General features: G+C 46.1%; 1 protein-coding gene across 1 annotated transcript in view; it reads left to right on the top strand.

Annotated features, from left to right (window-relative positions):
- Window positions 1-1,085: 1,085 nt before the first annotated feature.
- The window catches only part of SDC2 (syndecan 2), a 60,571-nt gene continuing 40,578 nt past the window's right edge, over window positions 1,086-21,078 (top strand). Inside the window, exon 1 of the mRNA XM_055799109.1 lies at window positions 1,086-1,510. Coding sequence (XP_055655084.1) covers window positions 1,451-1,510 — 60 coding nt within the window. The 5' untranslated portion in view covers window positions 1,086-1,450. The remainder of the gene's footprint in view (window positions 1,511-21,078) is intronic.

The following is a 21,078-nucleotide window of genomic DNA, read 5'->3' as shown; positions in this document are numbered from 1 at the left end:
TACATGGCATTCCTGTTTTGATAGGAAGGCAACCAGAGCGGGAACTGAAGGCAGTAGGGATCTCAACACCACTCGTCAGCCAAAGTGCTCGCCAGAGAGCAGGGCAAGCAAGGCAAAGGGCGTGGAAAAGCATCTACCCAGGAAAAACATCTGCCTGGGGAATCTCCCCGGGCTCTTCTTGCCCCCTCTGGGGCTGGGGTCCTCTAAGAGGGATAGGTTTTGCTAACACAGAAGAGGCCATTATGGTCCTTGTGACCATTTGACTAGGGCTATAAAATGCTGCCTGCAGCCTTCTGAATTAAATCACAACCGGTAGCTTGCAAGCAAGACTGATATATTTTGCTTTCCTGGTTATTGCTCCTTTCCCATGTCCAATGACTGATGTAATATGTGGACACGTTCAGCGGTGGAAACAGGCTGGCATAGGCAAGTGGATTGCGCTGAGGCTCCTAAGCTCTGCAATACCACCATTTTCCCCAGCTGAGAAATACCATGGGCTAGTCATTGCAAGACTTCTTGTTTTGGCTGCTGGGGCAGACATTTGTGGTGCTGTCAATTCCTGCAATATTTATTTTGAAGACACAGCTCCTGGATCCACGTACCTAGGTACAAATCGCGGCTATTACATGCCACCCCCTCAGCCCTGAAAGTTTCTAGTCTTCTTGTTAAGGGAGCAAAGTCCAAAACGATCGAACCTCGGGGCAGACAGCCAAGTGAGGATCCGAAGTGGGCCGGCATTTAGGGATCTCCCCCCTCCCCGTGATTTTTAACGCCTCCGTCCTGTGTTTTCCGACAGTTGAGGCTGCCAGCCCGGCTAACTGGGGAGGGTGGCGCGGAGCGGCGATGCGCAGTTGGGCACAGCACTAAACACAGCGGCAGCGCTCAGACTGCCCTTGGAAAGAGGGAGCCTTCCACGTCCTCGCTCTTACACCGAGGCCAGCCCTCGGTCGGCCCGCGGCGCTACTCATGTTTTCCACTGGGGGGGAGGACGAGAGAGGGGAGACCGGGGCGGAGGAGAAGGAGAAGGAGGAGGAGACGGGGGGCGGGGGGGGGAAAGTTGCTTGAATTTGCGAGGGGCGAGAGCCGGCGGCGGCGGCGTGCCGCCTCCTTCCACTGGCTGGGGGAGCTGCCAATCTGTGTTGTAATCCTGCAGGAATTTCTGCGGGGTTTAACTGGGAGCCGCGCCGCCGCCGCCGAGCACTCGGGGCGGAGGGAGAGCGGCGGAGCCGGCAGCGCGCAGCCTGCAGCCCGGGCGCCCCAGCGCCGCGCAGCATCGGGCCGGCCGCGCAGCGGCGGAGCGGAGCGCGGAGCGGAGCGGAAGGAGCGCGGCGGCCGGCGGGCGCCCCCGGCCCTGCCCCGCGCCCCCCCGGGCGCTGCCGAGCGCCGCCGCCCCCCGGTTTCTCCTTTGTGCCCGGCCCCAGGCGGCCGCCGCGCCGGTTCCGCGGGAATAATGCGGGGCGTGTGGCTAGCGCTCACCGTCAGCTTCGTGGCCTGCGCCTCCGGGCAGCCGGTGAGTCCCGGGGCGGAGGGGAGGGCGGCGGCGGCGGCTCCGCGGGGCGCGGCGAGACGGGACGGGACGGGACGGGGCGGCCGCCTGGGCTCCGTCTGCCAGCGCGGGGCGCGCAGCCCTGGTCCTGGCCGCGGTATCGCCGCCCGCCGGGTCAGCGGGCCGGTTCGCGGGAGCATCTGTTGATAGCCGAGGGCTCTGCAAACATCAGACACCCCCCCCCCCCCAAAAAAAAAAAAATAGAAAAAGAGACCTCCCTCCCAAAAAGCCATACGAAGCCGAGCGGAGCACCCTGCCGCCCTCCAGCGAGCCGCAGCCGAAGTTTGCCGCGACGACCCAGCCGCCTGCCGGCCCTGGAGCCCCCCCGGTGCCTCGTTCCCTGCCGCCCCGAAGGAGGGGGGGCTGCCCGGTTGCCGTGGGGCGGCCGAGGGGCGGTGGCGGCGCGGGGCTGGGGCCGGAGCCCTCGGGGCGCTGCGTCCGGCGGGGCTTTGTGCCGGGCCGCCCCGCACCGCGTCCGAGCAGCCGCCCGCGGAAAATGCCGCTTCCCCCCGGCTCCGCGGGCGGTGAGGCGGGAGCGTCGCCTGGCAAAATGAGCCCACCCCGGCCGGTTGCTAAAAAGAGGAAAAAAAGCGGTAACTAACACCCCTTGGCTGCGCGGCGCAGGAGCCCCCAAAACCGTCGTGTGCGCCGAGCTGCTGCGCCTCTCCTTGCGCGGGGCGCAGCGCTGCGCGCCTCCCGGCCGGCCGCCTGTCCCGGCTGCGGAGCCGCCGGTGCCGGCTGCGGGGAGCCCGAGCCTGCCGCTGGCCCCGCCGGCCCTGCCCCTGCGGGCTTGCTGCGGGATGCTGGGGGTAATGCCGCTGTTTACACTTTTCCGAGCCACAAGTGTATTTGCTAACCGGGGGCCTCTGCTTAATGCAATTAACTCGGTTACCGGGATTTGTACCGCGGGAAAAGCCACTCTTGGGCAAAGCGCTCCCGCTCCGCCGCAGCACGGAGCCGGTGAAGGCGGGCCACAGGGTTTTAGTCTTTCTTTTGCATCGGTAGATCTGAGGTTGCCTCGATTGCATTGAGGGAAGGGGGCATGCGAACGACACCGTTGCATTGTTGGGGCAAATATTAGGAAATAATAAATTGAGGTTTCAGTATGAAATTTTAAAAAAAAGCATGACAATTTAATCCAATTAAAATGAGCCACTCCACTGAACTAAATAATGTCACTAGCTTGGGTTAACTTTGGAAGTTGTCTAGCTATTGTATAAATTAGCCCAGTCACAGCCTTGGTGAAATCAGGCTCATCATTAGGGATTTCTAAGGATACAATTGCAAAACACTTTTCTTAAGGACTAATTAAAAAAGGTTTGTGTAGAACACGGACTCCTGTTTCCGCTAAGTATGACTGCACTGCAGAAACACCCTTGGCTAATGAGGTACAATATACTTTAATTTTATAGAAATACTGTTATTACAAAGTTCTCTGATGGTGTAGTAACTATTAAACTGCCACAGTAATTAGTAAAGTATTAAGTTTTATGGGTTTTTGCCTTGGGATGAACACGCTGCGGCAGCGTGAGGCGGGTTGTCAGGGCGTACTGGGGCAGCGCGGTTTGGGGGGCAGAGGGGGAGTGAGGTGGGGGGAGCCTGCCTGGCCCTGGTGCAGTGCCCTTGCTGCTGCCAGAAAGTTGTGGAGAGATTGGAAAAGTAAAGGGAAAAGTTCCCTTTTCTCCACCCTCTGCTCCCCGCCCCCCCCCCCCCCCCCCCCCCCCCTTTCTTTCACTGATTCTGGCAGCAGCTACATAGTCCCTTAAGGTAGGATTTTGTAGACGGGTCTCTGGGAAATGATAGATGCCGAATCTGTAGTCTCTGCAGAAATTGGTCCTAGTTGTAAGAGGAGTTTTATATGGATGCTTAAAAAGACCTGCTAGCTCTCCGGAGCACTGTCAAGTGGGTTTAGCTCTAAATTTCTTCCCCTTTGTTTGATTCTGGTATTTATTATCTAGGCGAAGCTGTAAGGGAAAAAAAATCTCATTTCTGATGAAATAAATTATCCAGGAGGTTTTTTTGAGCAAGGTGGGGGAAGGCAGCAGGTCATTTTGTTTCCAAAAGCAGTGAGTTCCCTGTGTTTGCTGCATGTAACCAAGAAACCTTTTTATTGGGGTAGGCCAAGTAGATGTCAGAGCCGTGTTAAAAATGGACTGGAAATGAGACCTGCCCCTGAACCTGGGAGCGGTTTGTCCGTGCTGGGTGCATGCTTCGTGCGCCCTGGCGTGGGCTGTCGTGCTGCAGATGCGCTCTGCTGTGCCGTGCCTGCTCTGGGGACGTGGGTGGGATGCAGAGGGTGATGGGGACTCCGACCCATTTGTGGCAACCTGTGCATGGTGGCAGGCATTGGCCACATCAAAGCCAGTGAGTCTCAGCCAGGGCTTGTGGGGTGGTTTGCTGCCATCAGCACAGCGTGCGGTGAGACATCAGGTTGGAGTGGGGTCTGGTAACCCCAGCAGGCCTGGAAGAACATGGAGGATTCACCCAGGCTTGGCTAACGGCAAAAAAATGTGCTTTTTAGCTACCTTGAAAGTTTCCTCATTTGCTTGTAGGAGAAGGAATGAGAGCGACATGAAACTGCTGGGAAAAAAAGGCAAACTCTCAGAAAGGCCTGATGTGCCTGTGAAAAGGCTGGGTCCGGTCCTGATGGTGGTGGGAGTCAGCTCTTGCTGATTTTAATAGCACCAGAGAGCAGCGCCAAGTATCCAGCTGTACTTGTCAGCTCCCATTCAGAAGAGGCGGATAAACCTTCCTGTTTCATCCTGGTGCGCAGCAGTGGGACGAACGGTTTTCCAGAGCTTGTGTGATGGTCTAATCCTCTCTGCAAGCCCAAGCGCATGTTGGGAAACTTTGCTGGCTAGCAGGTTGTGCTGCATACCGCGGCACTATAGCGCTGCTCTCCTAACAGAAGGTTAATCATCGCTCTCCTTGTGAGGTTTCTGGAGTCTGAAGACTTTGCTTTGCGTCAGCAGTGCATGTCGGGGGTGGTGTTGGTGTTGGTTTTTAGGCTTTCAGTAAAATAGAGCACTGGTGCATCAATGTCAACTAGGTAGTCTTTCAGCTTCTTCTGCAAGCGTCTGAGCACTGATTTGTTGGCCTAAATGTAGTTACTGAGGGATGATCCAAGGTTAATAGTTGGTATATTTTTCAGAAGTATTTAGTATTTTAGAAGCATGATGCTTTCATTTTACTGCTTTTGTTTCTAATGGTTATTTTGCTTTTGGAATTTGGAAAATTGATAGCGTGTTGGGGAGGAGGAATGTTGTTTTCCTGAAAAAGGCAGCTAGACTTTGGACATAGTAATTAGAGGAGAAGAGAGAAGAAGGGCTGAAGAGATGGGTGGCGTTTCAGATTTATATGCCATGTGTGTCTCTCCTAAGCATGTTAAATCTGCATAGCCAAGTAAGTTCCAAAGAAATGTAGGAGGCTTTTTTAGTCTTGATTTATTTCCACCCTTCCCCAACTCACATGAACTTTTTCTTCTCACTGTAGAATTAATAAATATCCATCCAGTGCTTTTTGTGACCTGGCAGCACCTGTAATCAGTCAGCAGCATCTGCCATGGCTGCTTCCCTTACTCTAGCTGAGTATCTCCGTGCTCCCATCCAACAGCTGCCTGACTGATGTGCTCTGGGTTTTACCACCAGTTACAGTTCTGGTGCTGCAATGAAGCTGCCCCTTAGCTGGATGTTCACAGGAGCCACTTTCTGGGAATAGGTTTCCCTCCCAGGTTAGCTTATCTTTTAAAAATTGAAGAACAGATGATTCTTGACCTGAGATCAAACACTGAAGCAGTTTCTCTTTTTAATATCTTAGCCCCAAGGTCTGCATTGGAACTGACTTAATATTCAGGTCTGAAGTGCAGAGATGTTTTCTCTGCATTTTTTTCTAGATCCTTATCAAGGAAGCAGATGAGAGCCTCATCTTCAGGAACAAGTTGGAACAAATATCTCTGGGTTTGAAGTCAGGTACTGGGATTGTTGTTCTTGGGCAGATGACACCTCTGTGGTAGGTTTGAGGCAATTTCTGCAGGTAATGGGATAAAGATGGTGGACTTAGGAGGAAGAGCTGTAAACCTTGGGTTTGTTTGAAGTTTTGATGGATCTGTGGTGCTAATCTTAAGTGTAATCTCAGGATGACCAGATCAAGGCCTAATTTTTTGACTAATGGAGGTCAAAGCCTAGTTTCTTGGCTAGCAGAGGTATGAGTTATGAAAACCTCCGTGTCAAACACGCAGCCATGATCTAACGCCTCCAGGGAGGATGTGGAGAGCTACCTGCTGTCCTCGGTGGGGAACATAGTGTTTTGGCAGGGAGTCTTGAGCTCGGATAATAGCTCATTACTCAGTGCAGCAGCTGACCTTCCTGCAGAGCAGCCAGTCGTTTGCAGGGCTCTCTGTTTGCCCTGCTCTTGATGGCCAATTGTCTTTATAAAACGTTGAGCAGAGGCATACGGATGCCATTTATTAATTACATTATCTCACCAAATTGACTTTTGCCATTGACCAGTTTAAACATTTTCCTTATGGCAAAGAATTACGAGCTTTAGTAAGGCTTAGTGGCTGAACAAAGGGCTCTTGTCTAGTTACGGAAAAGTACTCTTTTTGTCTTCTGAATAAATCTGACTGACTATGAATTTTAACAGAAATGTTGTGTTTGAGACTGGCAAGCTTATTCAAGGCCCCATGTAAGACCCTGCTTGAATGTAAGTCATAAAGATGCCCTCTGTGCTGCCGCAGTTGAGAGAGGATGCACAAGTCATGAGCAAGTGGTTTGGTCCACATTCAAGTTGCTTTGCTCTCTGTGTTGTAGCTAGCATGAGAGAATTACTGCAGGCTGTTCTCTAACAACTTGTTGTTTGGTTATCTTTGGTGCATGCTTACAAGATGATAATAAACTGCTGTCTGTAATCTTTTCAGGACTAGTAATTTATTCATAGGTTACATGGCACTATTCAGTGATTTGGGAGCAAGATTTCTCTTGCTCACGTTGAAATATAATTTGCAATCTCTCGAGTAAAGACTGCATTAGTGTTTGACCCTGTAATAATGACAGTTCTCTGTATGCATTTTGTTTTCTTGATTAGCTCAGCCCCAAGGGATGCTTTCAAAAGCATACTGGAAATTTAGGCAGAAATACAAAATACATGTAATCCTCAAAAGTATTGGAAAACTGATTGCAGTAGGAGAAAACACAGCATTTAACAACTGTTTGCAACAAGTACTTTTGTGCTGAACAAATTATTTTTGTTGATCTCTCAAGCAGGGGGTTCATTTAAAGAGGAATAATGACTAATAGGGTGGTGATGAATCTGTGGAACTTGGCTTTGTCTAGATAGGCTATTAGTGTGTCGTATAAGCTGTGCTTAACTAAAGCTTGAGCTGGACCCTCCATCTGAAATCACTATTTTTAGTTTACATATAAACTTCTACAGAAATCTCCCTTCTAAGCTAAATTGTTTTGTTCCAAAGGTGAATTGATTTGGGAGAGTTCAAATAAAAACCTGTTTGGCTGTGTTTGAGTTGCACGCATAAAGATAAATACATACTTTGTACTCGTATTAGTGTTAAGGAGACAAAGGGACTTGTAGAAGGTCAAACAGCCTGCGGTATACACAGGAACTGAATCAAAATGTTCAGAAACCACCATTGTCGTTCACAACCAAAATGTATTGTCTGTATTTAAATACTGTGCTGTCAGACATGTTTTGTTCCTGCTTGATTAACCATAATAAAGCATAATTTTCTCTAGAGGTGCTTCCACACTAATGGAGGTCAATTGTCACCTTTCAGATCAGTGTGAAGTGGCCCATGCTTAGTTGCTGAAATGTATTTCAGCGGTGTGGCTGCAGTGGTCTCACAGAGCTGTAGGAGACAGTGCTGCTGAAGAATATAGCCTGGGAGGTGAAGTACTTCTTGGGGAGCAGTTGGGTACATGATCAGCGTGGCATCAAGACTCAGTAAGTTTTGAGAGAGAAGAAAAATGTAGTGTACTTGCTTCCACATGAATGAATAACTTCACTAGGTCTTCCATTTCTCCTACCTTCCACAGGATCCTCTCTGGTTTGTCTGCTCCTGTCCCACTATTAGTTATACAAATAGAAGCAAGCTTTCCTCTTTCTCTGGGCTGAGCTGCATTTATTCCAGCTGCAGTGACTCTGCAGTACCTGCAGGAACAGCTGGCTGGACACAGCAGCTGGAGGGCACAGCTGTGGCCAGCCAAAGCCCCATGCACTTGGTCTTTTTTGGCTTTTAAGAGCTGAGTCTTGTTTGCTTTTTGGACTGGGGTCTGCAGGGGAAGGCTAATGCCGGGTTTGAATACATGTTGTATCTTGCAGGCTGTGAAGAGGAGAGATGTCCAGGAGACAGATTCTTCCTTTGCTGGGTTCTTTATCCATGCTTGCTCAGGATATGGAGATTCCAGAATCAGTGTGTCACTTAAACTGACTACCAGTTGAAACCCTCCACATTCCTTTTGAATCCCTTTCAAGTGTTGTGCAGTTCCACGTTCAAATATGCAGGTGTGGGGGTGTGACGTTGATGGTGTTCTTATTATTTAAAATGAAAACCTGCAAGGGAAGCAAAGCGGAAAGGTGAAGCTAGTTCAAAGTAATGGAAATGCACCATCGTTGGGACATCTGAAAATCGAGCTTCTGTTGAATGTAAATTTGTGTCATTGCATAAATAAAAATAGGTATGGCTTAGCTCTATAAATAATAATAGTGTATAATCTCAGCAAGGATGTGCATAAAATAATGTTGCTGCGAAGCAAGATTCTGAGTTTTCTGTGGAAGAGGGATTGCAGAACATGCAGGTCCTGTCCTGGCCGTGGACTGGCTTGTGTCTCCTCCCAGTCAGGAGCTCAGGGACACTTGGTACTTGCCACTAGTGGCAGTTCGAGCACAGTGAATGGAAGTGTTTGTGCAGCAAAGAGAAGGAGCGTCTGTGAACAGGGTATGCGAAATTTGGTTGTATTTGTGACTGGCTTGTGTAAGTCTCATTGTGAAAGGTTCTCAAGAACTGATGTGGCAGCATACTACGTTGGAAGATTAATACTTTAGGATCACTAGTGACTTAAGCATCTGTAGTCTGTGGAACTCACAGGCCTCTCTCCCCGTGGTAGACAAGAAGGATGACTAGTCCTGGAGGTAGATAGGAAAAGTTACTGAAGAGCCGTGTATGTCTTCTAAATTCTTGTCTTTGATGGAGTTGCTTATGGTTTTCCAGTCATGTGCTCTTTGATTATTTCTCATCTGTGAAGGCTGATATTTTTGAATGTAACATCTAAAATGTCATGAAATGAAACTTCTTGGGGTATATTTGAAATTATCTGTTCATAGAGAGTGGCTTCCACAGAGCCTGTGCTCTCTGCAGCTGCTGCATTTCTAGCTTGGAAGGCCCTTGAAAGTTTTTTTTGTGTGTGTATTTTATATAGATCTTTATTCTACACAGATGTCTCTGTTACATATATTTTTATTTTATATACTTTTGTGTGTGTATCTTTTACAAAAAGTAAAGATTTTTTTTTGCCTTTTACAAAAGGCAGTCTGTCTTTCAAGTGTCAGGAGAGGAAAGCCCAGCAGAACTTGAGAAGGTCTCCCAGTTAAATAAACAGATCAAAATTGCTCTCAAAATTGTCTTAACAATTCTCTTGGCCCGAATTAGTGTAGAAGGAGCAGCTTCTCTGACCTTACTTACCAGGAAAAATAAGCTTTAAACAGGAGGTGGTCTTTACAAATGGTTTTCTTCTTGCTTCTTCACTTGTGATTTAATACAACAATTTCATAACAGTTTTCCCCCAGAAGTATGATTTGATCCTCCATAGCTCCCAAAGGTGCTTTTGGTTTGATTCTCCAGCACAGCCTTCCCTCTGCCCTCAAAGACCTGGTAAGGGGTCACTGCAAAATGTGAATGAGTTGGAAAAAATTTGTTCTAAAGAGAAAAACTGGGAATAGTGGTTGGCACAGGTCTGTACCTGACCTGGCCAGGCTGGGAGGTCACACCAGAGCTGTTGTGACCTGAATGGATTCCCAGCTCAGCTGAAATTGTCTGTCCGTGTTGCAGCTTGGGCCACTTGAATTTGCCTTTTCCTCCCTTTTGACCAAAACGCTTTGGTGGACACGTCTGTCTGCTCTGTGAAAATGTGGCAGAGGTCTCTAGAAGTTTCCAAAGGGTTTGGCAGTGAGCAGGAGGTGGATGAGGAAGCCCTGTGGCAAGCCACGAGATGCTTTCTGCTCTTCTGGTAGGACTGGTGGTCCTTCCCGCAGAGTATTGGTGTGCGGAAGGGAGGGGTGACACAAGAGTGTTGAAAAAGCACCAACTCTGAAAACTGACATAAAAAAAGATCCACTGATAGCATTTCAGAGCCTGATCTCCAGCCTATTGAATAATGTTTGGATGCTTCAATGCCACTTAAAGGCCTGACTGTGCAGGGTTTGAGGGTGCGGAAAGTGGGTACCATGGCCACCTGTTAAAAACTGACTTTCCTCCTTAAAGCGCACAGGTGCTGGAGAAGAAAGGACATTTAACATACTCAACTTTGAGTATGGCTGGTGGTCTCTCATCATGGTTCTTACTGGAAATGCTTTTCTCTCCGGTGGTGTTTAGCTCAAGGAGCAATGCTGTGTTGAAGAGCAGGGCTATGTTCTGCAAGGGGGGCATCTCTTTGCCTTTGAGCCGGCTCAGGCTCAGTAATAAATAGCCTTTCTGCTGGGTTGGAGAGGCAGAGGTGTGCCTGTGCCACCGTGATGGGACTCACTGGATGGAAGGAGCTTACCAGCTCCTGATGATGGAAGAGTATTAGGTCTAAAATGGTTTGAGATAGTACTCAATAATATTGCTATGCTGAAAATGCTATTCTTGTCTGTTTTGTAACTATAGGGCATTGGAAAGGGAAAATGACCTGTCTTTCCTTTTGTTCTTGTTCTTACTGTGATTCACAACCTGAAAAACTTACTTTGCCCTCAGCTGGTCTGGGATTTTGTGCTTTCACTAATGCTGCTTTCTTGACCATATCTCTCCCAATTAACCAAGAGCTGGTGACTTGGCATCTTGATGTAGGTCTCTTCTGGTGGACACCTGTAATTGGTCTTCTGCCTGGTGGCATAAATTGTCATATATAAAAGCCAGATAAACTTAGTAGTGATGAAGGTTTTCTGATACTTTTTTTGAGAACCCTGAATCTTGTTTGTGGGTTGAAAAAGTCTTCTGGGTTTGTGAATATGTAGTAATGCTCCTGAGGTCAGGTACCAATCATTCTACTTTTTGTTTTTCTGACCTTCTCTATCTGCATGGGAAGAATTAGGCAGCTTTGGGTTATGACAAAAAAATGTCTGTGAAAAAAAGTTGGTGCTTTATAATATACAGATAGCGGTCTTTGTGATACTTCTTCACCTTGTTACTTCTTGATGTTTCACCTAACACCTGAGGATCTTACCTCCACTGGCTTAAATGTGTAAAGGTATTTGACCTGAGGAAGACTGAGGAGAAAACTTCTTCTGGCAGATGCTGTCAGTCTCAAACAAAGTAGGTAGGATTCCTTGTCACGAAAATTGTGGCTGTACAGACAATCAGAGTTGGCATGGTTCCCACAAAGTAGAGTAGCTCACATGGCATTTCTGTATTTGTGATCAGAGATGAAGGGGTCCTAAGGGAGGATTAGCAAGAGTATTTTGGGCAATTTCTCTGTGGCTTCCTAGAGATGCACAGAAAAAGCTAATCTCTTTCTCTCCCTTGTTATTTAATTCAGCTAACCTAATTGGAAAACCTCCTTAGAGCAGTCTCTGGCAGCTAGCTGTAGCAGCTGTACAATTAGCAGTGTCACCTAACGGGAGAGCAAAACAAGGAGCAGTAGGAAACTGGAGGTGGGTGTTTCTGTGTATCTTAACAACCCTCCCAAGAGCCAAGCTTGCTAGAGTGAACTCAGCTGTGAATTTTAAGAGCTAAAAAAAACCAAGGGAAAAGTCTGAGTTTTTAAAGAATTACAATTCTGAATGCCTCGATTTTCTTACTGCTAGTCTTGTTATGCTGTTAAGCTCCACAAAAGGTATATTTGACTCTAGAGTTACTGTTTTGGCTGTATAACCCCCTCTTACTCCCTGGAAGTAGTTTCAGGGGTTTAGGCTTTTTTATAGTTTACTTACAGAATAATTTATTAATGAAATTTTACACAAACATGACTGGATGTGGGGGCTGGTAGGCTCTGTTGCCCATTCCTCGGGGTGTAAGCAGTAAAGCTGAGTGGGGAGGAGATGTATGATTAACTGCTTTATGTATCTGGGGACAGTTCTGTGGCCTTTACTCCCCCAGCTTGGCTACTGGAGTATGCTTTATTTCGGGATAGCCCTGGAGCCCCTTAGGAAGGGGGGGTTGGCATGCAGGAGAGCATCAGCCCTGGGGCTGACTGTGCTTGGGCAGGGCAGGAGGTGACGGCTGGTGGCAGTGATGCTCCCTGGCTGCACGGTTCAGGGCTGTGCATAGGCACCAGAGTGCAGAGACTAGTTTGTATATGAATCACCGACTTGGCACTTTACAGCCTCACATCATTAATTACTGTGATGGTAATATCATTTAGTTATACATGTATATTCAGGGAGTGCTTAGTTAAAGAGTATGCATGGGGCAAGTAATAATTTCCCAATCTGTGTAGAGTTACGCGGTCGTCATATTTGAAATGTGTGACCCATGGTTATAAAGGATGGGTTTTGGAAGTGCTATTAACCGAGTGGCATATGTCAGGGACTGGAAAATGTAGGCTATTTATAATTATCCACAGGTGGAGAGGAAAGCAGCAATGCACAGTACCAGTAATAATTATCAGCAGCATAGAAGTTCATCTCTTAAGCTGTTGGGTCTAATGCACTAAAAAGTATTTGATCTGAAGTCTGGCACAGCCTTCAGATGGAGCTGTTCAAAGGCATTCTGACCTAATTTTGCTGCGGAAGTGTGCGAGCCTTCCTCATTCCCCTAATTTCTTGCAGAAGGTTTCGATGATAAAGTCTTCATCCCTTACACGTGCATGTATTTTACCACAGAACATTTGAATAAAAACAGCCATTACAAGCCAGGTGGTAAATATAGCATGCAGCTTAACAGAAAAGACCTTCAATTAAGCAGAGGCAGGCCCTTCTCCTGTGCTTTGCAGTTGTCAATTAGCTTTCCTTAAGACTTTTTTTTTTTTTTTTTTTTAATTTGCTGGGTCCTTTTGTGACTAACTGCAAAGCCTGAAGTGCAGTGCTGGCTCTGTGTGTATGAGTTAAGACTGTGTTACGCTGGACTTCTATTTCAGTGAACATCTCTAAAATATGAAGCAGCTTATAAATAAAAGTTTGTTTTCTTTTCCAGGGAAATAAATCATTAAATTATAACACATTGTCCATGGAGCTATGTAAATTTATTGGTCAAAGCATATAGCGTAGGTGCTTTGGCTTTCCTTTGGATAAATCAAAGCAGATGTAATGACATTATGTCTTAATGGGCTTTTATCCTCAAAAGAAAAGGGAGGGAAAAAAAAGACTATTTTTCAATCGTGGTATGATAGAGCATACTGCAGGGATGGGTATTGCTCCGTGTTATTGGCTATGTAGGTATAGGCTGTTTTTATCAGAAGATAGAAACTAACGAAGTAACCTGAACAGAGGGCTTTTAAATTCTGTCTAACCTGTTACTCATACATTCTTTCATGCCATTATCACCGCAGTGGTGGTGTGAGACTACCATTTTCCTACTAGAAATGTCACTTTTTGTTCAGTGTGGTTTTTTTGACTTGTGCTGATGGTGTTTCTGAGCAATACTGCACAGTACATGGTAACTATAGTGCACCTAATTGTAATTTGTATCTTAAGTTCTTTACTTGCTCTTTTTCTCTGCTGTCTCTTGTACTTCCATCCTCATTAGACTGATCTCCCCCCCTGCTCCACTGCTTTTGTGCTGTCAGGCAAGCCAGGTGACTGTTAGGATTGGCACTGCTCTTCAGTCTCATGTTGCAAGTACAAGATCCAAGAGCAGAAGAAAGGGTAGACGAAAAACTGGGCTTGCTCTGGTCCTTTGCCCACCCTCAGGAATCCTTATGCTCACTCATCCTGTGGCAGTGAAAGAGAGGGAGTGGGGAGGAGGTGGCTGGGAGTGACCAAAGTACTGGCAGAGCTGTTGGTGGGGAGGGGATGCTGGACTGCTGACACCTCTTGGCCAGACCATAATTCAAGGGAAAACCTGGAGGTGACTGGTCTGGGGTGGGGAAGAGCCACTGTATACTAGCTCTATCTTTGACTCGTCAGCTGTGCCTGACAGCGTTGGAGCACGTGAACCAAGTGTTTAAGCAGATGTGGATGATTCGAGCACTGCATCCCTCATCCCCTTTGCTTTTTGGAAAGTGAGTGTGTGGAGCCAAACTTTGCAGCTTGGCATTTCTCTCTGCTCTTCAGGTTTTCTTGAAAGGCTTTGTAGTCTTTTCTCGGACTGGGGAAGGATGGGTATGGTGAGTGCAAGGTGCTGCTAAAGCTGGTGCTCCTCTTCTGACCCACAGCATCACTTCAAAACTTATTTTTGTGCAAATCACCATTTGCCTGTTTAAGTGATCAGTAACTGCTGGCTCAGATGGAGGGGGAGCCGGTGGAAGTTGGGACAAGTTGGAGAAGTATCAGTTTACCGAGGGCACTGTGATCAAGGTGACAGCTGCTTTCCTTATGCTATACTGAAACAAAATATCCCAAACCCTTCCACAGAGCCTCACCAAATACATTAACCACCGTGCTTTTACTGTTTCCACAAGTTGGTGGAACACTTAGCACTGTTGGCTAATGAAATATTGGAGTGTTAAACTCTTTCCATGGATACCGGAGGGGAAAATGTTGAGTGTTGCTACCTACCCCAGGAGTGCAGGCATGTGTGTGCACTAATGAAGGTTTTGGAGGCAGGCGCTGCGGGGAGGGAAGCGGTTTCTCCGCAGGGTGCTTGTGCACCCACTGTAGGTGCTGAGCGTGGCACAGGGGGAAGAGGAAGGGTGGGCTCCAGCATGCCCGGGGGGATTATCTGTGGCTCAGCAGCTGCTGTCTGGATGCTTGCTTCTCCATACACTGCATGGTAAGCAACCTGTTAACACCACCCTGTCTCCCTCCCACTCCTTCCAAGCTATTTACACTTGCCCTTAAGTAACCATTTCTTTCTTTGGCTACTTAAGCTGACACACTTTGAGATACTTGGGAGTGAAAAATGGGAGGTGCTACTTGAAATAGCCTTGATGTGCTGCTGGGGAGAAGGCGTGTTTGAGGAGCAAGCTACAAGAGTCCTCTCTGAGCTCCATTTATACTGCCCCTCGAATAATGCCAGATGATTTATATTATTTTAAACAAAAATTCCTGTGGGTGTCTTAAACACAGGAAACGCCCCACAAAAATACCTTGCTGGGTTTTTGGGTGCGGTTTGTTTCCAGTGATGAAGAGGTTTACGTGAAAGAATAAGATAAATGAAGACCGTGAGAAATTACTAGTCTTGGGCTTTATTGTGGGACTGTAACTAAAGTTTTAGGAATCAGACTCTGGTACAAAGCCTTTTCTTAATAGGCTCCCCTTCAATGAAAACTACTCTTGTGCTTAGTTTTTGGATTGCCAGAGGCTTTGCTCCTAGAGCAGTCAGCGGGCTGTAAGCTGTGGTTTCCTTCGAGGCAGGGGGACCTATTCCCAGTCCTCTGTGGAAGGGTCTGCTGCAACAGGCAGCATCAGGAAAAGGGAGGTTAAACTGGGAAACCTGAGTCTGTGAAGACGGCAAGGTTGAGAGACTTAAAAATTGTGGTGGGGAAAGGCAAGAGTGAACTTCCAATTGCTGAGCCTTACTGTATGGAAAGTGTAGCTGTTACGTGCTGACTGCCACATCCCCTTTCTGGTTAGGAAAGGCAAGAACAAGAAGTGAAAGGACACTGAGAAGATCAGCTGGATTAAACTTCACTCACACAGGTCTGATAAAATGCACCAGGAGTTTCACTGAGTGTATTTTAAGAGGTGTCTGTAAAAGGCTGAGGCCAGTGGAGCTGCAGCAGGAGGGAGGGTCTTCAGCTTCAGGGTGTGCCGGAGGCTCCTTCGCTGCCAGGAGCTCACTCCATGCAGCCCTCCTGTTTTACTGGGCTGCCAGTGTGACTGGAAACCTCCCCTTTCCCTAGCTACAGAGCCTTCTTCCCAGCTTATGGAAAAGCACGTCTATCACTTCATTTGTGGTCGGTGACGTGAAATGTTTCCAGAGTTGAGAGTACACTCTGAGCAGTGCTGATACTCCCATCAGGGCAAAGAAACCGGGTGAGACTTAACATATTGGTAGAGCATGAACTCTATTTTCTGGCTTGCAGCTGCTTGGTTATTTCAAAGCACTGAGTTTATCCTTTTATCTTTTCTCAGTTGCACCTAACTTGGGTGAAGCCTGTGCTGTGTGGGGACCATGTAGAAAGACGTGCATTTTGAAGCAGAGAAGCTGGTCGGTAGTGAGGAAGCATGAAGATCTGACAAGCAGCTTTTGTACCTCATGATTTTTACTCTTAGAAGGTCTGGAGCTCTAGATGCCCCAATAACAAATCTTCCATGAGCAGAAGACTAAGCTATGTAGGTCACGACAGCCGTGGTTGCATCCAGGCTTTCCCAGTGGAACTAGTTGATCTGAACCCTTGCAGGAGAGTGGCTGCGGTGTGCCAGGTCCCTGCTCATGCAGCAGAGATCCCGCTCTCCTGCGTTTGCAAAATTCTTGAGTTTCTTTTTTCCTTACAATGCAAATAGAGGCTGAAATTGTAAAGCTGACCTCTTGCATAGGTGACAGCTTCTTCCAAGGGAGAAGGAACAAACACCAAGGAAATTAAAGGGAGAGTTGTTCTAATAAGAATCTTTTAGGGCTGTTTTGTTTTCTTTTCCTGTAATTATTTTTAATCCTCTACTGCCGGCAGTGTAACAGGCATCAGAAGAAGGCAGTGTGTTCATTAGGTGTGGTGCAGGACTTGTGAAGCCTGACCAAAATGAATAGGCTTCACTGGATGGTCATTGAGTACATGCTCTGGAAATAACTCCTTCATTTTCTCTTGGGGTTTGGGAGATGAAGGGAGACTTTCTTTCAGCCCTCCTCCTTATTTAAAATAATATGCTGGCATGCCAAGCAGGGCAGAATTTATTTTTTCTAATGCTGGGAGAAGCAGCCCATGATTAAGAAACTCTGGCAGTTTGTGACTCTTAGTTTGTTTTCTTGTATTTTGATGCTTGTGTTTGTATGCTAAGGTGTTCACAAAAGTGAAAATACACAAAAAGTGAACACTAAGAAAGTGTTTTTTTGGGAAAGTTGTGAAATGGATTACATTTTCCGAAAGAACAGTGTGTCTCTTTTGGTAGCGTCATGGTCAAATAAGTAAATATGTATTTTGGTAAGGAGCCTAATTTTGAAAACATATATGGATCTGTCCCATTATACCTTCCTTACTGTGTTTGTAATTCCAGACAGCCTTGGAAACACCACACTTGTCAAATCCAAGTTTGGATTTGGGTGGGTTTTTTTCGTATTTCATGAATTTGAAATTGTTTTTTAATTCTATGACAGTGGTCTGAATTGCTGCACAGTAAATACATTGGATTTCTATTATAATTAGCACAAGTTAGGGATGAAGTAGCCAGGAATACCAGTAGTGGCACCTCAGGACTTTCTGTGGAGGAAAAGGTAGCTGAGAACCAACTTCTGTTAATTTTTTTACCTTTCAGCTGAAACTGTTGCTAACAGAGCTTATTTGGGTGTTTGTATTTCCATTGTGGAGGGATCTGCCCTCAACTAATGAAAAATGTCAAACTTTCTTCTGCTGAAAATTTGGTAGAGGGGATGGAATAATCCTGTGCTGTGGCTGCTGATCTCTTGTGGGTACAGAAAGCATTGATAAAGTCAGATGGAGAGACACAGGGAAGGAGAAGAGCGAGAATGTGACTTTACATGCTGAAAATCATCCTGTGACTGCTCAAACCTACTAACACAGTGCCAGAAAATTATGCATGCTTTGGAAGTGGCTACAGCAACGGATGCGAGAGGCAGCTTTCCCTGAAAAGGAACAAAAACTCTCAAGAGAACCCACTTGCTTTAACTTTTGATTCCTTCTACTTTTGTTTTTGTGGGTTTTGGTTCTCTTTCGTGATATGGAGGATGTGACTACAGTCAGTTCCTTGCTGTACTCTGCCCAAGAGCCGAGTGAAGCACTGATGGAGGGAGAGAGCAGGTACCCGGCACTGTCACTCCCAGCGGATGTGCCAGGAGGTGAAGGAGTTGCCTCGTCTCACCCCTGAGCCGCTCACCTCCTCCAAATAGGTACTTTGTCAGCATGATAGTGTTGCAAGTAACACTGTGAGAGATGAGGGCAAAGGTAATGGTGGATTTATTTGTATGACTCCAGAAGGATGATCCTGGGAAGTGGAAGTAGCTCTTGTGAAAGCAGAGGACCACTTTCACTAGAAGTGGGACAGAATGGCAGGGTGGAGCTGACTATTCGGGTGGAAAAACCCCCACATACCCCTTTATAGTATTTCCCATCTGAACTGATGTGAAAATACACGAACTGATTATGGCTGTTAGGTCAATGCTTCAGCATAACATAAGAAATTTCTAGCTCCTGCTGCAACACCAGCAAACCAGTTACCACTTTGTTTTGCTCAGATGAGAAGCACCTGTATTTTATCAGTTTTGTCTTTGGCAATCTATGTGATTCAGGGCTTTCCGCATATGAATTAACCAAGTTAAAGGTTATGCATCACAGAGCATTTGGTTATAACATTCTTATATGGTGAAAATTAGCTAATAATTTATATGAGCCATTAAAACTTGTTTAGCTTTTACCTAATAAATATTTATTAGCTGCTAAGTATCAGTCATTCATGCCTGATGAATGAGGTTCTCCAGGAGGCAGCTTCAGCTAGGAAGGCATCTCGCTCCTGCCCTCTCTGCACGGTTCTACATTAAGCGACATCTTTCCCACCTGCTGCTTTTTGCCCATGGTTGGAATGTCCCTTTTCAGTGCTTGTCAACGAGTCTGGATGGAGATGTGGGTATCTTGCCCTTCGCAGCACTCAGGAAGGGGCCAGTTCGCCAGGACAAATCCTCTTAGAGATGTGAATTCATTTGTTTTGCCGGGAGGATTGAAATGGATCATCTACTCAAGCGATGCTGTAATTTCTCCTTGGGAATTGAGGTGGATGTTATGCATGTCACACAGCTGAGTTTCTGAACACATTTTTCTTTTTAAAATCTGCTTTTAAACATCAATATACTCATTTGTGAGGCTTAAGCATCCAGAATTGACAGGTGTTCTTTTAGGACTAGGCATTCTTCGTGGAGAGGCAACTAGGAAGGCAGTACTAAAATAAAGCATTAGGGTATTTAGGATTGCTGTTTCTGCTTTCGTGTTGGGGGATGACAAGTGTGGGTGTACTACAGATGCCATTTTCTAGCACAATGGTGGCCATGTGAATGCATGTAGAGTTCGGGGTGGAGGGGGCAGGATTTTCTACAGGACAGGGAAACAGTAATTCATCTATATGTATTATGGCGGTTTGATAGCACAGACAAAACTTGATTTATATATGAAAGCACCATGTATTTACGAGGAGGGGAAAAAAGGCAGGACAAGGGGGAGCTAAAAAGAACTGGCCAGAATTGTATTGGTCAATTTGTCAAGGGACAACAGACTAGGTACAAACATGCCAAAAGACAAGATCCACCCCAAAGTCAAACGGATTTTACCATAGTCAGCGACAACCTAGCAGTCTAGCCTCAAACAACATCTTGGGATACGCTGCTGGGTCTTTTAAAAAGAAGTGATTGGTAAGTGGTATTTTGCTGATGCATTAAGCAGTGGTTTGCTGCAGAATTGCCTTGGGGAATCAAAACAAGTTAGGGACTTTACTTTTTCAAATGTAAAGTTTCTATTGCCTAGCAGTTCAGGGATTTCCACGCATCAGCATGATCTGCTTGGATTATGCAGCCGGATTTAGTTATATGCTTTTACCATTTAAAGAAGTCAACACTTCTTAGCAATTTTGTATAAGGAGCACTAGATACTGTATTAACTTTCTTTTCAGTTGGTGTGTTCTGTGTGAGGTTTTATTTTTTTTTTTTAAAGAGACTGCAGCATATGAAACTTTGAGGATTAAAAGTAACTTTCAAGGGTGTAATTACAACACAGTTCTCTGCTGCATTACACTTGTTTTGTAAACTGTTATTATGCAGCTGAACTTACCCTTTGAATGAAGCCTTATGTACCACCAGAGTTAATATTTAAACAAAACCACCGGCTTAAAATTGGCTACCCATTACCCCACATACATTAAATTAGAAACTGCAGTAACAAAGTGAAAAGGTTCTTGTTTTATAGCATGAGCTGCTTTCCCAGCCTCAGGCAGCAAACTTATTTTAAGTCTTTTGCTCTGAAGAAAATAGAGTTCAGGCCTCCAGCTGCACATGGCCATCTCAGCACCGTGAAAATAGAAACCGGTGCTATCCCCAATGCATAATTCGTCCTATAGCTAACAGGCATTCATACAATACAGTAAATGGTGATGGCTCCTTTGAGCATGCCGTGAGTGAACAGTGGCACTGGGGCTGCAGTGCCTGCACTCGTGTGCCCGTTCCTGGCTCAGCCTCTAACGTTCTGCGCCTGGTGGGAAAGGTGCCCAAAGGATAACACGGGCAGCTTGGCAGCCTTGCTGGGGTGTGCAGGGACCCCTCTGCTTTTGGTGAAGTAAAAACGGACCTTGCAGCTGCTGAAGTTATGGGGAAACTTAACCTGATGTTGTAGAGCTGTAGAAATGAACAGGCCTCAACTTTGCTGGGATCCTTTGGATGGAAATACATTGCTTCAGACTTTACAGAACATGAGTGTGTTCTGAATTTGTATAACTGCTGTGTGATGTGTTTTTCTTCTTTCCCTCTCTCCCACAAACCAGTATTTGTTTCTTTCCCTTTACCACATCAGTGTTACTAATTACTGCCACCAAAACCAGAGTTGGGCTCAAGATAGTGTTCACTGTTGAATATTTGAGAAGCACAGCATAAAGTAGCTCATGTTAATAGTGTCCTTTTCTTCATCTGCTTCTGGGCAAAACTTTCTAGAGCATTTCTTAATTTCCATTAAGAAATTTGGGATACTCTTGCTTTTTTACTCTTGGTTGTACCTGAGCAAATGCCACCAACTTGAGTGAAGTTTGTGTTGTAGTAATTAGAGATCTTACTCCAGCATACCAAAAAAAAAAAAGAACAAAACTGTAGCTTTGGAGACACTGAAGAATGGAATACTCTCAGGTAGAAAGAGGAATACAGAAAGGTGTTGGTTTTCTTACGGAGTGAAAGCATGACAGAGACAGCTGACCTGTTACTTGTTTTGGTAATAGATACATACACATCTATTTCTCTACTACTTTGATTTTTAGAGGAATAAACATGAAGCAATGAAAATAAATATAGTACGTCAGAGAAAGGTAGAAGTTTAGGTGGCTTCTCAGCAAAGAGAGGGAATGCTTTGAAGTCTATCCTGTGTGGG

Source organism: Falco peregrinus, chromosome 3, assembly GCF_023634155.1.
Source record: "Falco peregrinus isolate bFalPer1 chromosome 3, bFalPer1.pri, whole genome shotgun sequence".
Lineage (NCBI taxonomy): Eukaryota > Metazoa > Chordata > Aves > Falconiformes > Falconidae > Falco > Falco peregrinus.
Note: the sequence above shows the minus strand (reverse complement) of the source record. Positions and strands in the feature narration are given on the sequence as shown.